This window comes from Ambystoma mexicanum, chromosome 10 (assembly GCF_040938575.1).
Source record: "Ambystoma mexicanum isolate Mex_15411 chromosome 10, UKY_AmexF1_1, whole genome shotgun sequence".
NCBI classification, from domain to species: Eukaryota; Metazoa; Chordata; class Amphibia; order Caudata; family Ambystomatidae; genus Ambystoma; species Ambystoma mexicanum.
In genome coordinates this window covers 1,303,472,724-1,303,489,267 of record NC_090932.1, presented here as the reverse complement: position 1 = coordinate 1,303,489,267, position 16,544 = coordinate 1,303,472,724, and the positions used below count along the sequence as shown (strand labels likewise).

Genomic DNA, 16,544 nt, shown 5'->3' with positions numbered 1-16,544 from the left:
TCACATGCTACAACTAAGCCGACGATACTCAAATAATCTTCAACATACAAGACACCCGAGAAGAAAACACCACACTAGAGAATTGCTTTTGTGACATTCAACTGAATGAACCTCAACCATCTCAAAATCAACCCAGGCAAAACGGAGATAATGATTGTTTCAAAAAAAGGAGACCTCAACTACATTCCCTGGCCAAGAGAGCTCGGCACCACACCAGAACCATCAACAACTGTAAAAAACCTAGGGGTCCTGATGGATGATAACCTCACTCTGGAGCCACAAGTAAACTTGGTAATCAAGAAATGTTTCTTCCTCCTGTGAGCAGCAAAAAGGATCCTACCGTTCCTGTCATTTGGCAACAAAACACTTACCATCATCGCTCTGATCACGTCCAGGGTAGACTATGCCAATAGTCTATACCTGGGCATGCCCGAACGACTTCTAAAAAAAACTGCAAAGCATACAAAATGCAGCAGCCAGACTCCTCCTCAAGCCACCCAGAAGAGAACACATCACACCCGCGCTAAAAATACTACACTGGCTACCACTGAAACAACAAATAAAGTTCAAGGCCATGTGTATCACGCACAGAGCAATACACAAACAAGGGGAAGAATTCCTAAGCAACAAACTACGCCTACACCAACCGACAAGAACACTAAGATCAAGCACTGACATACGCCTGGAACCAAAACCCTACAACAGAAAAAAAACTTGGAGGATCGTCTTTCTCTCACCAGGCACCCAAAACCTGGAATGACCTACCTAAGAATATATGGAATAAAACAAACCACCTAGCATTCAGGAAACTCATCAAATCATGGCTCTTCAAAACGTAACCACAACGGAGACGCACTAGAATGCCCAGACATTAAAATGATGACGAAAATAACTCCAACCTCGACCGCTCTCAAATTGGACAAACACTCAAACCAAAGAACCAACCAATCGACAGAGCATAAGACATCATGGAAAATAGCCACAAAGGAAGGCTGCAGAGACTGACCACATACCTAGACCCAGATGAAAGCCCCAAGTGACACTCCCACGCGTACGTACCGGACGAACATATTCAGACCGGCAGACGCATCTTTAGAAAGAGGCATTGTTTATCTTGTACCGAATTGTCGGTTATTCCCAGTTAAGTCACTTCGGTCACAAGAACATCTTCGACGAAGGCTTTGGGGGATTCGTCTACGGTGGTGGATTTCGGCACCGAACATCCGGCGGCCGGACTTTCCACATGGTCGGGCACTCTGGCCGACCTGTACAGTAGAGAGAGTGGGGTCAGGGTGGCCATATTTTCGGTATGTCTTTCCTCCTTTCCCCTCTTTGCCCTTTTGGTCTAGTCATCTTGCCCTTTGGCTATGGAAAGGATTCCTTTTAGGCTCTGCCCTAAGTGTAGGGTTAGATATCCTTGGAAGGCCGAACACAGGACGTGCAACTCCTGTCTTCACCCTAGAGCACGACGAAAAGCGGTGTGCGGCTTGCAAACTCCTTCAGACTAAGACTCTTAAGGAGCGCTGTGTAAAGCGTTGGGCTGCGTACGGTATGTCGCAAGTGGAACCCCCTTACCCCACTGCCACACCCCCTCAGAGTGACGGGGGCACCTCAGATGACCAAACATCCGTAGCGGATGTAATAGACCTTGAGGTGGACACTTCTAGGCCTGCCACTCCCTTCCCCGACCATTAAAGGCCTGACTCTGGTTTCGCTACAGGGAAAACACCCGGCCACAGGGGCGTACAAACGCATCACACTAAGCATACAACCGGTACATCAGTTTTGACGTCCTCGTTGAAAAAGGTGGAAGTGCCAACAGGGCTGCCAAAAATTTCGACTGTTTCCTCGGATCGTGCAGATCCAAAGCCTTCCCTGCATCCGCAACAGCGTATTGAGACAGGGCAATCTAAATCAAGTAAGGGCGCTACTCCAAAGACTTCACACGTCGAAGCTCGGAAATCCGACGCTGCGAAGGTCCTGAAGGCTGCAGTAGGCCCGAAAACTACAGCTAGGCCTCTGGTCGAAAAACCAACCGCTAGGCCCTCTAACGCCACAGAAGGTAAATTGCCTACCGATAGACCATCGGAACAATTATCCCACGCCAATTCGGGGATTATCGAAGACTGCATCGAGAGAATTCCAGCGGCGGTGGCACTTACCCCGGTTCCACCTAAAAGCATGGGGCAAGCCGCGGAAAAGATGTCGGACGCGGTTTTCTACCCTGATTCCCAGAATACTTATGAGGATAGCCAAGAGCCTCTTTCCGACTCCCTAAGACTCTTTTCGACGCGCCGTAGGGTGGAAAACAAAATTTTTCCTCCCTAGGCCCGCCTGGGTCCTCTAAATGGACTAGAGAGAAATTCGAGGGGTGTATGGACTGGCTGGAGAGGATTATCAGTTTTTCTGATCATCCATCCCCGAAAAGGTCTTGTGGAGACCCTATCCCTCAATTTTCTTATCACTATCAAGAAGAGCAGCCTTCTGTCCCAGCCCAACATGAAGACATTGTCCACTTCATTTCTACAAGGTTTTGAAGAACAGCAGGATACCACAGACAATTGGGAAGAAACCCAGCAGGAGGTTACAGACCCATGGACACCGCCACATCAAGTTGAGGACACTGATGTTTTGTGTTTAGACTCCCCTCCGTCCACTCCAGCTCGTCAGTCCTCACCTGTAGATGACCAAATGGCCTTCACCTCGATGTTGAAAAAGGCAGCTGAACATTTTCAGATCTCTACTCAAGATGCAGTGCCTGAGCAGGATTTTGTAGACGATATCCTTAAGGAAAAACCTCCATATAGCCATGCCAGTCTCCTCCTTAACTCCGTCAAAAGAAGGTTGGCCCCTTCGTTGGTATCACCAGCTCAAACCCGAGGAGTGAACCCGAGAGTCGAAAAATTATAGTAACCACCACCTGTAAAAGGGCAGGGGTACCCCTTGCCGCAGGGGAGGCACCTCCGGACAGGAAATCCAAGAGGTTATATGCCCTAGGCAAACGAGTCACCTCGGCGGCCGCATACACTACGCGGATAGCAAATAATACCACACTATTGGCAAGCTATGCTGACGCTCCGTGGAACCTGCTCCAGGAAGGCGTCCAAGAGGTTCCAGAACCTGTAAAATCCTAGCTTCTCGCCAGTATAGGCGAGGGAAGACCAGTGAACCAGAATGTGATTAAAAACACACTGGACACGGCTGAAACAGCTGGAAGGTATCTGGCCCAAGGGACCCTAGTAAAAAGACACGCTTGGCTGCGTACTTCAGGGTTCAAACCAGAGACGCAAGCGTGTCATCAATAAGTCTATTGAGGAAACAAACCTCTTCGGGAAAGCGGTTGATGAGGCCTTTGAAACAGCCACGAAGGAGCATGAGACTCTTAAGTCTCTACAACAGATCACACAAAAACCTTCCCCCACCCCAGAGAGGTAACCACTCTCGACGGTAGTCCCGTGCAGGCCAAAACAACTATGGCACGGGGAATTTCAACACAGGACAAGCTTCAGGAAGCCCTGCTAATACCCTTGTAGGGGTCAGCGACACGGCAGAGGTTGAGGCCCCAATCCTAGAGGAGCCGCAGCCTCTGGTCAAAAATGACCACCAGATCTAGGTCCCCCCCTCCCATGTCACCCCGGTCGGGGGGCGATTAACATCTTTCCTCATGGCATGGTAGGGGATAACTTCAGACCAGTGGATCTTAAAGACGGTCGCCCACAGGTACTGCGTGGAATTCGCCCGACCTCCACAGTTAAGACCGCCACGCTCACAGCGCCTTTCACCGGACTAACTGGAGATCCTAAATCAAGAGGTGGAAGCGCTGCTGGCAAAGGACGCCATAGAAGCCATCCCTATTCTTCAGGTAAACAAGGGTATTTATTCCGTGTACTTCCTTGTACCCAAAAAGGACCTCACCATGCACCCTGTTCTAGATCTGCGCCCAGCGAACAAGTTCATAAAACCCCAGAAGTTTTGCATGGTAACACTACAGGAAGCGATCCCACTGCTGAAACAGGGGGACTACATGGCAACATTGGACATGAAAGATGCATACTTTCATATTTCAATGTTGTCAGCGCACAGGAAATACATAAGGTTCATGATAGAGGACAGGCATTACCAATTCGAGGTACTCCCTTTCGGCATCGCTTCGGCGCCAAGGGTGTTTATCAAAGTCCTGACAGTGGCTACAGCGCACCTGCGCAGACTATCCGTCCCATTTTACCCTTACCTCGACGACTGGCTCATCACAGGGGACTCTTACAACACATCTTTTGAACACCCAAAAAACAGATCTTATTTTCAGTCTGGATTTCTCAATCAACCAAAACAAGTCCAGTCTAGTCCCCAGTCAAACAAAACAATTTCTGGGAGCTCTAATTTGGAGGGAAGACAGTCCCGTCTTCCCCTCCAATGAAAGAGTTCAGTACATGCTTTTTCAGATTCCTCAATATGTAGCCAGTTGGGAGGTGACGGTGCGCAAAGCCATGCATTTGCTAGGAATGATGGCGTTGTGCATATACTTGGTTTCCCACGCGTGGCTGCGCATGCGTCCCATGCAAGAGTGGCTCAACAGCCAGTGGTGTCAGGCCAGCGGAGAATGGGAAGATCTAGTAGTTGTCACGCCAGCCCTCGTTCTCTCTGCAGTGGTAGTCAAAGGAAAACCTCTTGAAGGGGAAAACCTTCACCACCCCTGCAGTGGAAGCCACTCTCATGACAGACGCATCTCTCACTGGGTGGGGGGGGAGGGGGGGTGCCCCTCACCTGCTTCAGCAGACCACACATGGAGTGTGGTCCCCTCAGGCAGCGTCCAAACCATATAAATTGGAGCTATTAGCGGTGTTCAAAGCATTGAAGGCCTTTCAGATGCAACTGCAAGGGAAGACAGTGCTGATTCTAACGGACAGTACTACAGCAATCTATTACCTGAACAAACAGGGGGGGCACTCACTCTCCAGGGCTATCCAAGATGTCCCAAATCATTTGGATATGGGCTCTCAGACACAAGCTGTTTCTGTTGTCCCTACATGTTCCAGGGGAACTCGATCTTCTGGCAGACGTGCTCAGCAGAGATTTTCCTCTTCCCGAAGAATACGAATGGCGCCTGCACGAAGACATTGTGTCCAAGGTCTTCGCAGAATGGGGCTTCGCAGATATTGACTTGTTCGCAACTCAGGAGAACGCCCAATGCCAAGACTATGCCATCAGGTACCCCCATAACTGCTCCAAGGGGAACGGTCTCTGGATAACATGGTCAGGGAAATTTGTCTACGCTTCCTTCCCTCCCTGCCCCCTGCCCCCCGACTCCCCTTCTCAACAAGATAGTGCACAAGATGCACCAGGAACCAGTTACCATAATACTGGTGTCCCCCATGTGGGCCCGCCAACCCTGGTTCGCTCATCTGATGAAAATGTCCCTCTCCCCACCAGTGAAACTACCCTGCCTGTACAACATGTTGTCTCAGGACAGGGGAGGGGTGTAAGAGACCCTACATCCCTGCCCACAAACTCTGAATTTAGCAGCCTGACTCCTGAGGTCATAGAGTTTGGACACCTACAGCTCCCTCAGAGGTGCATAGACATAATCAGGGAAGCTAGGAAACCGAACGCACGTTATTGCTATGCCAGCAAATGGTAACGTTTTGTCATCTGGTGTAATTCCAAAGGTGTCAATCCCATTGATTGCTCACCCACACACATTGTGCTGTACCTAACCCATCTGTTGGACCCTGGGTTGGTCTTCAATTCCCCTAAAGGTTCATCTGGCTGCTTTGTCAGCCTACACCACATCAAAAAGTGTTGCGGTGGAAAATACCGGTGATTAAGGCCTTTATGGAAGGGGTTCAGAGGATGTATCCTCCTGTTTCTCACCCAGCTCCTGGGTGGGACCTAAATGTGGTTTTGACCAGGCTTATGGGAGCTCCCTTTGAGTTTATGCATAAAGCAAGTCTGAAAGACCTGACTTATAAAACAGCCTTCATAGTGGCTATCACTTCTATCAGAATGGTTAGCGAACTACATGCACTTTCTGTTCTAGGCCCCTTTGTCACAGTCCACAAGGATAAGGTAGTCCTACGCACGCACCCCAGATTTGCGCCTAAATTCATATCGAAGTTCCATGTGAACCAGTCGATTAAACTACCTACCTTTTTCCAGAATCCCACTAGCATGGCCGAAAGAAGCCTGCACACACTAGATGTGCGCAGGGCAGTCATGTTCTACCTGGAAAGAACTAAACCACTGAGGAAAAGAAACCAGTTTTTTGTTTCAGTGGCAGCTGGTAGGGAAGGAGATCCGGTTTCTAAATCCGCTATCTCAAGGTGGATTGTCAAATGCATCACACTGTTACGCTCTTGCTAAGAGAGAACTATCATTCAGGTCTAGAGCACATTCTCTACTCAAGGCACTGGGGCTTCCATAACATTCATTGCAAATGTTCCCCTCAAGTCCATTTGCAAAGGGGCAACCTGGAGTTCTGTACACACCTTTACAAAATACTATTGCCTAGACACTCATTCTAGGTCTGATTCTCAGGTGGGACAAGCAGTACTAAAACATCATTTCTCTACTGTTCCTTCTCACAACCCACCTCCAACTCCGGGTACTACTCGCTAGTCTATGCTCAGCATGTGATTCTAAGGAGATTAACAAACATCAGAAGACATGCATTACTTACCGTAAAAGCATTTCTGATGGTTGTATCGGCTTAGATTCACATGCGCCCTCCTTACCTCCCCGCTCTGGGTGGAAGGAACATGGACGTCTTACTACTCTCTTCTTCATGTACTCACTCTCCATAGCCTTGGGCTCCCTCATGGCAGAAAAAATACAATCGGAGGGACCTCAGCGCGTCAGGGATTTTGGGTACACTACATGTCACGTTAGGGATAGTGTTAGACACGCCTATGCCGACGTCTCCTTTCGGTCCCCGAAAGACCAGATGCAATACTCTGCGTGCGGTTACCACTGGATGTCAGACTATATGCACAGCATGTGAATCTTAGCAGATACCGTAAAAGCATTTCTTGTGGTTGTAAGTAATGCATGTCGTCTAGCTTCTTGTGTAGCATATTATGTTACCCTTTCCTCAATTGACTGGCTGGTGTCAGTGGTTTCGTGTTGAACTACCTTGGTTTGCATTTACCACGACCGTTCGCGTCTCCGGTAAAGTAACCGCGGAGCCATCATTTTCAAAATGGCATACAGTCATCTTTGCTAAAATGGTGCCCGGTCTTCTTTTTTCACCAGGTGTTTGTGGGAAGGTCTTTCTAGAGAGTTTCTCTGTGCGCCAAACCAGGTTTGGTTTCTTTGTTCATTTCGCCTTTGGCGGGGTTTCTGAGAGAATCCTGCTTCTGGCGCCCGAGTGTCTGGGCTAGGCAGGAAGTGAGGGAGGCGCCCGAAACTCCCTGTGCTTAGTTTCCTAGGAGACCCAAATGCACTCTGTGGTGATTGGCTGGCTGGCTGTCCGGCAAGGACTGCCACCCTGCTCGGTGAGTGACAGCTAGGCTGGACTGAATGGGAGAGAACTGAATAAAAGGCGAGTCGGAAGGCAGTCGACCACTGGACGAAAAACCAAGAAGAGCTTGAAGAGGACGCCTGCTGCAACTCCTGGACCGTTGGTTTGCCCGGCGAAGCCCTGCTGCAGTGACTACTTGCCAAGTTCGCATCGACCGAGAAGCCCCTGCAAGTACGACTTCTCCCTTTGAGTTGGTGGGACCAATCAACTCCAAAGTAAGCCACCTGGACACCCATCTCGGAGCTGATTGAATTTCCTCAGAGTTGCTGCAGGAAACCGTATAGCCAGGCAGAGGGACACCCGATTGTGTGCATTATTTTTAAGCTGGCCTAAAGCTTTTGGAAGATCATCCGGTCTCTGTTAGGCAAAGTTTGTATGCAGTACCCTTTGGGACCACTACACACAACTAGGACTACAGGTGTAAGCAAACCAACCTTTGGTATAAGTCTGTACTACACAGTTTTGGTAGCGTAGCTGAGCAGCCAGGCTTATCTCAAGAGGGGAATGTGAGCAACAATGATGTTACACAGAGGTCTATAATTGCCAGTGTTAAAAGAAAACCTGCACTCAATTTTATTTTTGATAAATACTTATAAATGTATGTCAGTTATAAAACATTCATTAGAAGGAGGCAATATCATATACAAATATACTTCAATACTATTTCAGAATACTTTTCAAGATGAGTAAAAAGATTATTGGAACATGAAAGATTAAAATTATTCTTAAATAGTGCCAATACTTGGAGTTCACCAGAAGAGTCAATTCGATAGAATAGGCTAGGCCAAAGTCAATGGGCTAAAGTCTTGGATAGGATAAAGTGGTTCCGGTAAGTACACGATAAAGTCTCTGCACAAGTTCTTGGAAGTAGTTTGTAAAAAAGAATCATCATATGTTGGGTCACAAGCTGATTAGGCCTCCGAGTTGCAAAAGTTTCCAGCACTTTCACCGCTAGAGGTAAGTACTCACGTTTCATATTACCTTTCAATGAAGAAAAAGATGCAGCTGATGACTTCTGTTCTTGGCAGTTTCTGCAGATCTCGCTGTTCCTGTGCCTCAGTTGTGGGGACAAGAGGGAGGACATCGGGGGACTCCTGCACTGGGACGGGTCAAAAAGCTGCCAATGGCAAACTTCAATTCAGGTTGGTGTAAGTAACTCACACAAGCTGGTGTCCCTCTCCCTGGTTATATAGTTTCCTGCAGCACTCTGAGGAAGATGCAACCAGCTCCGAGATAGGTATCCAGGTGGCTTACTGTGGAGTTGATTGGTCCCACAAACTCAAAGGGAGAAGTCGTTCTTGCAGGTCTTCTCTGTCGAGATGAACTTGGCAGTTCGGACCTGCCGCAGGGCTTCACCAGGCAAACCAACGGTCCAGGAGTTACAGCAGCCATCCTCTTCAACCTCGTCTTTGGTTCTTTCGTTCCAGTAGTCGAGACTGCCTTCCAAGCCAAGACACTCGCCTTTTATTCAGTTCTCTCCCATTCATTCCAGCCTAGCTGTCACTCACCCACCAGGGTGGCTGTCCTTGCCGGACAGTCAGCCAGCCAATTGCAACAGAGTGCATTTGGGTCTCCTCGGAGACTAAGCACAGTGAGTTTCGGGCACCTCGCTCCCTGCTCACCCCAGACACTCTGGAGCCAGAGGCAGGTTTCACTCCTGAAGCCAGACAAAGGCAAATGAACAAAGACCAAACCTGGTTTGGCGCGCAGTGCAAAACTCTAGAAGGACCTTTCCTCAAAGATATGACGAAAAAAGATCGCAACCTGTTTTTACAGAGTGGGCTCTGACGGCATCTTGAAAAACATGGCTCCTGCGATATAACGCTACCGGTGCTCACGGTCGGGAGAAATCATGGCCGTTCGTTGTAAAACCACTGCCACCAGCCATTGAGAGGAAAGGATAGCATTTGACTGCTACATGAGTATCTAGACACAGGAATACTAAGTAACCCTTCCAGCACTCTATTGTAAGATAGGGTGTGCTGGGTCTAGGATTTTAATAGACTAGTAAAGTCAATTTCACTTTACTTACTCTGGGAAACAGTAGTTTATCCCAGAGCAGGTATTTAAACCTTGGGAAAGCCTAAAAAGGTTTCCCTGTGCCACTCCACTAAGGGTGCTGTGTGACACAATTGAAAAGATGGTGCCTATGGAGTTGGTTAGACTTCATAACCAAAAGAAAACAAATGCAGAAAACAAATGGAATTAAAGGTACAAAGTCCCAAAAACGGACCCCCACGAAGCAGAACTGACCAAGCCTGAGCCCCCTCAGCAGAGTGTGGGACCCAGAAGCAAGGACAGTCCACCTTTATAGCCAGGAAACATGCTTATTGCGATTTGCTGTACCTCAAGGAGCCGAAACGCGAAACAGCCACTAAAAGTGAAGTTGTGACAGTCGCAGTGCAGGAGTCCCCTGACATCCTCCCTCTTGTCCCCACGACTGAGGCCCAGGAACCATGAGATCTTGAGAGCTGCCCAGGAACAGAAGTGTCAGCTGCATCTTTCTCTTCTTTACCAAGGTACTGTAAAATAAGTCTAAGAGAATTTACCACTTAGTGTAGAAGTACTTGCAACTTCCACAACTCTAATCAGCTTGTGGCCCTACATTTGATTCTTCTTTTCCAGTCTCCTAAGATCTTGTGCAAAGTCTCTTCCGTTTACTTACCTGAAGTGCTGCATCCTATACAAAGACTCTTGCCTATTGACTTTGGCTTAGCCTATTGAATTGAATGACTCTTCTAATTGATATCTGAAAGTATTTGCCCTACTTAGGAATATTTGTAATTTCTTGTGTTCTAATAACCTTTGGCTTTTACCAACTTTTTAAAGTGTTCTGAATGCCAACAGTAAGATATTAATGTCCCCAGCACCCTTGTCATTGAAGTCACCTGTGGGTGTAGGTTGTGTCTGTGGGCCATCCCAAGTGTCTTGTCTGATTCAGAAACTCAGTGTACAGTATTGCAGTGTATTTGTATGTTACTAGTATATTGTTCCCTTCTAAAGAAAGCTTTATAACGGACTGATAAATTAATAATTGTTTATGTAAGAAACCTTGAGTGTAAGAGTTTATTTAAATACCCGTAACTGTGAATCTCTAACTCCACTACAGCCCCCATCTCCCCTCTTGAGATAAGCCTGGCTGCTCAACACACTACCAAAACTGTGTAGTACAAGCTTACAGGTTGGATTGCCTTTACCTGTAGTCATAGTGGTTTGTAGTGTTCCCTGAGGGTACTGCATTCAAGCTTTGCCTAACACTGATCCAGACAGACAACTCCACCAGCATATACTATGTCAACAAGTAGGGGGTACCAGATCCCCTCCGCTCTGCAACCTGTCAGTCAGCATGTGGAAATAGGCTCTGGAGAACATCATCTACCTCAGGGCTGTCCACCTCCCGTGGGAATTCAACCTGGAAGCGGACAGGCTCAGCAGACCGGGGGCGGACAATTATGAGTTATTTGAACGACCTGGTGCTGAAGGAGATCTTCCTCAGGTGGGGGTTCCCCCAGGTGGTTCTGTTTGCCTCTCGGGACAACAGGAAATGGCAGTTGGTCGCCTCATGGGAGGGGCAGGGCTCTGGCTCCCTGGGCGACGCATTCCAGATGCAGTGGAACATGACTGCATACGCCTTCCCGCCCACACCCCTGGTTCACAGGGTGATCTGCAAGATAAAGGAATTTTGGCACGTCAGCAGCATCTTGATAGCTCCATGGTGGCTGGTGAGACTGGTTCTCCGAGGTGCTCAGCCTTTCGGACAGACCACCAACTAACCTACCGCTGGGCCCAGCTCCTCTCCAACCCAGCGGGGGGGGGAGGCACGGCTCTCGGCCCTGCTCCTCACAAACTAGCCCTTGCAGCGTGGATCCTGAGCAGGTCACGCTGAAACACTTTAGCCTTTCGCAGGCTAACCTAGAGATCATCCAGGGCGCTAGAAGCAAGGCTCCTAGAAGCCAGTATAAGAGTAAATGGTCTAGATCAGGGGTGCACAACTGATTTTGACAGAGGGCCGAAAGTACCCTACATGATGGCTATAGTGGGTCGAAAAGTAAATGTGGGTGGGGCGGTAGGTGTTGCGTGGCGTGAGGCTTTTTCAACCCCCAATTTTTATTAAACACTATGGCCCATAGCCCCCACCCCTTAAGGAAACACTATGCCCCATGGCCCCCACCCCTCATGCAAACACTATGCCCTAAGACACACCCCCCTCATGCAAACACTATGCCCCATAGCCCCCCACCCCTCATGCAAACACTATGCCCCATGACACCCACCCCTCATGCAAACACTATGCCCCAAGACACCCACCCCTCATGCAAACACTATGCCCCATAGCCCCCCACCCCTCATGCAAACACTATGCCCCATGACACCCACCCCTCATGCAAACACTATGCCCCATGGCACCCACCCCTGATGCAAACACTATGCCCCATGACACCCACCCCTCATGCAAACACTATGCCCCAAGACACCCACCCCTCAAGCAAACACTATGCCCCATAGCCCTCACTCCCCGACCAAACACTATGCCCCATGACAACCACCCCTCATGCAAACACTATGCCCCATGACACCCACTCCCATGCAAACACTATGCCCCATAGCCCCCACTCCCTGACCAAACACTATGCCCCATGACACCCACCCCTCATGCAAACACTATGCCCCATGACACCCACCCCTCATGCAAACACTATGCCCCAAGACACCCACCCCTCAAGCAAACACTATGCCCCATAGCCCTCACTCCCCGACCAAACACTATGCCCCATGACACCCACCCCTCATGCAAACACTATGCCCCAAGACACCCACCCCCATGCAAACACTATGCCCCAAGACAGCCACCCCTCATCAAACACTATGCCCCAAGACACCCACCCCTCAAGCAAACACTATGCTCCATGCCACCAAGCATGCACCATGCATGCATACTCATACAGACCCCAACCGCCCCTGCACACAAACCCACAAGCATACACCATGCACCCATACAGACCCGAACCCCCACCCCAACTCAGCACACAAACCCACAAGCATACACCATGCACCCATACAGACCCGACCCCCCCCAACTCAGCACAAACCCACAAGCATGCACCCATACAGACCCGAACCCCCACCCCCAACTCAGCACACAAACCCACAAGCATACACCATGCACCCATACAGACCCGAACCCCCACCCCCAACTCGGCACACAAACCCACAAGCATACACCATGCACCCATCCAGACCCGAACCCCCCAACCCCCAACTCAGCACACAAACCCACAAGCATACACCATGCACCCATCCAGACCCGAACCCCCCAACCCCCACCCCGGCACACAAACCCACAAGCATACACCATGCACCCATACAGACTCGAACCCCCTCCACCCCCAACTCACCAAACCAACTCACAAGCATGCACGCATACAGACCCGGACCCCCCACCCCTCAACATACACTGAACGTGCACACAACAACAATAACAACAAACATTCAGGCAGACCCGACCCCTCCAACTGTTACCCCCCGCTCCCCCCTAGCATCTCAACATGCACTGAACTTGCACACAAACACATTCAGGCAGACCCGACACACATCCCCCTCCGCATCTCAACATACACTGCAGACATACGACTACAAACACACCCATACACACCCGACACCCCCCCCCACCCCCCGCATCTCAACATGCATACAAAAACAAAAAACAGTCAGGACGGACCCGAGACACACACACACACAAACATACAGCCCCCCCAACCATGTACTTACCCAGATGTGCTGGAACGCTGGCGAGGTCTGTTACTACGGCTGGCGTGGCCAGCAAGGCTGAAATGCCTTCCGGCATCAAGCCTTACTGGCCACGCCGGCCGTAGCGCTTGCCCTCCATTGCTGCAGCACACACGCACTACGTGGCTCGTAGGAGCTGCGTGGTTCGTGTGCACTGAACCAATGAGGACCAGCGTTTTGTCCCGCCCGAAAGACAACAAAGACTTTTCCTAATGGAGGGCGGCCGATGCTGCTTGCGGGCCGCCCTCCATTAGGAAAGTCTTTGTGCCTCGCGGGCCGGACAAAACGGCATGGCGGGCCGCAACTGGCTCCGACTCCAGAGAGATCGACCCCCTTAAGTGCACTTTGGATGACGTGCCCTTTTTGGCACACCTCGCCCATTCAGGCGTACAGGTGGAAACATGCTGCACCTATCTGACAGACATAGGGGCTTACAGGAACCCGGAAGAGGGCATCTTCTCCTCTAACTCAGTGGTCAAGCGACATCGGGCAGGCCTCCACAGGCTTTACCCACCTATAAAGAAACCCCACCCCATGTGGGACCTTAATATCGTGTTGGGCGCCTTGGCGCACAAACTGTTTGAGCCAATGGTGTCTGCGGACATCAGGCTGGTTACCATGAAGACTGCCCTTCCTTCTAGTGGGCCTCAGCTCGCAGAATCGACGAGATCCAGGCCCTGGTCGCGTCGGAGCCATACACTACCTTTCACAAGGACAAGGTTGTCCTGCGAACGCACCCCGTGTTCCTACCCAAGAAGACTTTCTCCTTCCATCTCAACGAGGAAAGTCTTACCTTCCTTCTTCGCCGACCCCAAGGACGAACCTCAGAGGGTCTTGCACCGTCTGGATGTCGGACGCGCGCTGAAATAGTACTTGGCCAGGACCAAGGACTTCTGCAAGTCGGATGACTTTTGTCACCTTCGGGAGGGGTCGTGGGGGGGTGTCAAGGCCAGGTTATCAGGCCTAAATAGCAAGGTGGAATGGTCATGACCATCAGTGAGTACTAGGAGGGACAGCACAAACCAGTGCCAGCTAACTTGCATGCCCATGTGGTCAGGGCCAAGGCCACAGCCATCACGTTCCAGAATCATGTGCCGTGGCAGGTCATCAGCCCCATGCCCCATGACAACCACCCCTCATGCAAACACCTGAGCCACCCTTTTGGCTTTTTTTAAGCACTACTGCTTGGACGCTGCCTCTAGGTCAGACGTGGCGCTCGGACAGGCGGTTCTAAGAAACCGGTTTTCTTAAGGAGGGTCTGCTGTCCACCCTGGGGCTACACTTAGTTGTAATCGCCCATACAGTATGGATGAAACGGGCCAGGACGTAAGAGTGAATAGTTCGCGTAGTGACTAACGTACTCTTAGTCCATAGTCCCCTTTCCGCCATACGTCCCACAATCCTCCCCCCTGATAATACTGGGGTCATTAGGCAATGCTGAAAATTGTTAATGCGTCAATGGGGACTGAAGTGGTGCCGGTGGGCGGAGTCAGGTGAGCGCATGCTCCCAGGGCAGCTCCTCTAAATTTAAAGGGGAAGATGATTTTTCTGGTGTAAAAAGGTTTGTCTTCTGTCACTCGCGAGCGACGCCCATACAGTATGGAAGAAAGGGGACTATGGACTAAGCGTGTTAGTCACTAATGGCCATTTAAGGTTCTTCATGTGTGTCTAATTTTCTGATTGGATGTTTTTGTATTAGGAGTTTTGGTGGCCTGGTTTCCTGGGATCAGTCTGTTTGTATCGGAGCAACATACAGTACGTCAGATGAAACCATCACTCATCATATTGTTGACCGTCCTACTCTTGACAAGCAGGTCATAAACAGGTGAGTTCCAAACTTTCAGAAGTAAATTCCTCACTTTTGCTATTTGATTGTTGGATGTCCTGCCCGTTTCCCCCAATGATTTCTATCTGCACCTCACTGGAGATGCAACTTGTGTGTTTGTGGCCCTCATGGGAGTTTGATGGTCCTTGAAAGTGGGGAGGGGGGTGCTAATGCAAACATTATCCTTATTATTCTTGTCATTGCCCTGACAGTTGTACTAGTTGTGGTTGGTGAGAATGGTTGCTCAAGTAGCGGTCCCTTTGGCTTGCACAAAGCAGTTTCTTCCTGAAGGGCCCAAGTGGCATCTCTAGTGTTTGAAAAATCCACTACCTATGGAACAGTACTTTGTTCTGGAATATGGTTGCGTGAAGAATGGCAGTGACTAAGCGTGACATTTACTGATGTGAGCCGAGGAATGTTTGTCAATCAATACTTTATTCTCTAGTCAAAACACCATAAATCCATATACATTCAGTTAAAAATGCACAGCATATTACTGATTATTGTTCCATAATCATTAGTGAAAGCATCCTAGATAAAAATGTAAAACGCATTCATGCCTCAGAGCAAATGTGTTTTTTTTTTTTTTTTAGAGAGAGACTTGGAGTGTTTCTGTAAACATACAACCTAAAATGGATTAAAGATGAAGTGTACCAGCTGCTATCTTGTATGTGCTTCCTACTAAATGAGCAACTCCAACATTGTCAAGTGTTTGGGCGTATTATTGTGCCAACTTCAAGTATTTCCTGTCCACATTCTCTGCCCTACATCAAAGGTTTGAGACTGCAAAAACCACCTGGTTCAAAGCTTTAAAAAAATAGCAAAATGTCAGTGCTCCAGACAAAGGCTTAATGAACGTGGCTTTCAGGCTCGACAGTGTTGGGGAGAATTCTCAGAAATGTGCTAATTCACTTCTACCTTACAGACCCCCAGCTCTTTTGCTGGACTTTAGGGCTTTACATTTTTATCCTGAAGAGTGATTTGAACACTGACAAACTCCATAGCCATCATCTTTATATATTGTGACTCGCATCACCCTCAGTGCAGTGTCACAGAGAAATCCTTTGGCTCTATGCTAAGGTTAAAATAGCTTTTCTTGGACAGCTACTCTTTCAAAGAGTAGTAATGTGAAATGTACTGTATTTACATTCTTCTCTTTTTATACCCAGCACACACTATCTTACAATAGGGTGCTGGAGGGGTTACTTTGTATCCCCTTTGTCTAACTTGTTGTGTACCATTTTTATGTTTCCTTCTACAATTAATGGCGGGTGGCAGTGTTTAACTTTTCCTACCATTGTGTGTTTTTACCGTGGGCTGCATTTGCAGCTGCAGTATAGCACCCATGGGTGCTCATTTTGTCAAAATGGCCCCAATTGTCTTTTTTCACCGTTTCTTGTTGGAAAGGTCCTTCTT

General features: G+C 49.1%; 1 protein-coding gene across 4 annotated transcripts in view; it reads left to right on the top strand.

Moving 5' to 3' along the window:
* Window positions 1–16,544, top strand: part of PES1 (pescadillo ribosomal biogenesis factor 1) — a 297,019-nt gene that overhangs the window by 214,496 nt on the left and 65,979 nt on the right. For all 4 annotated transcript variants that reach the window (XM_069619320.1, XM_069619321.1, XM_069619322.1 and 1 more), the window contains one exon: window positions 15,003–15,128. In XM_069619320.1, coding sequence (XP_069475421.1) covers window positions 15,003–15,128 — 126 coding nt within the window. The remainder of the gene's footprint in view (window positions 1–15,002; window positions 15,129–16,544) is intronic.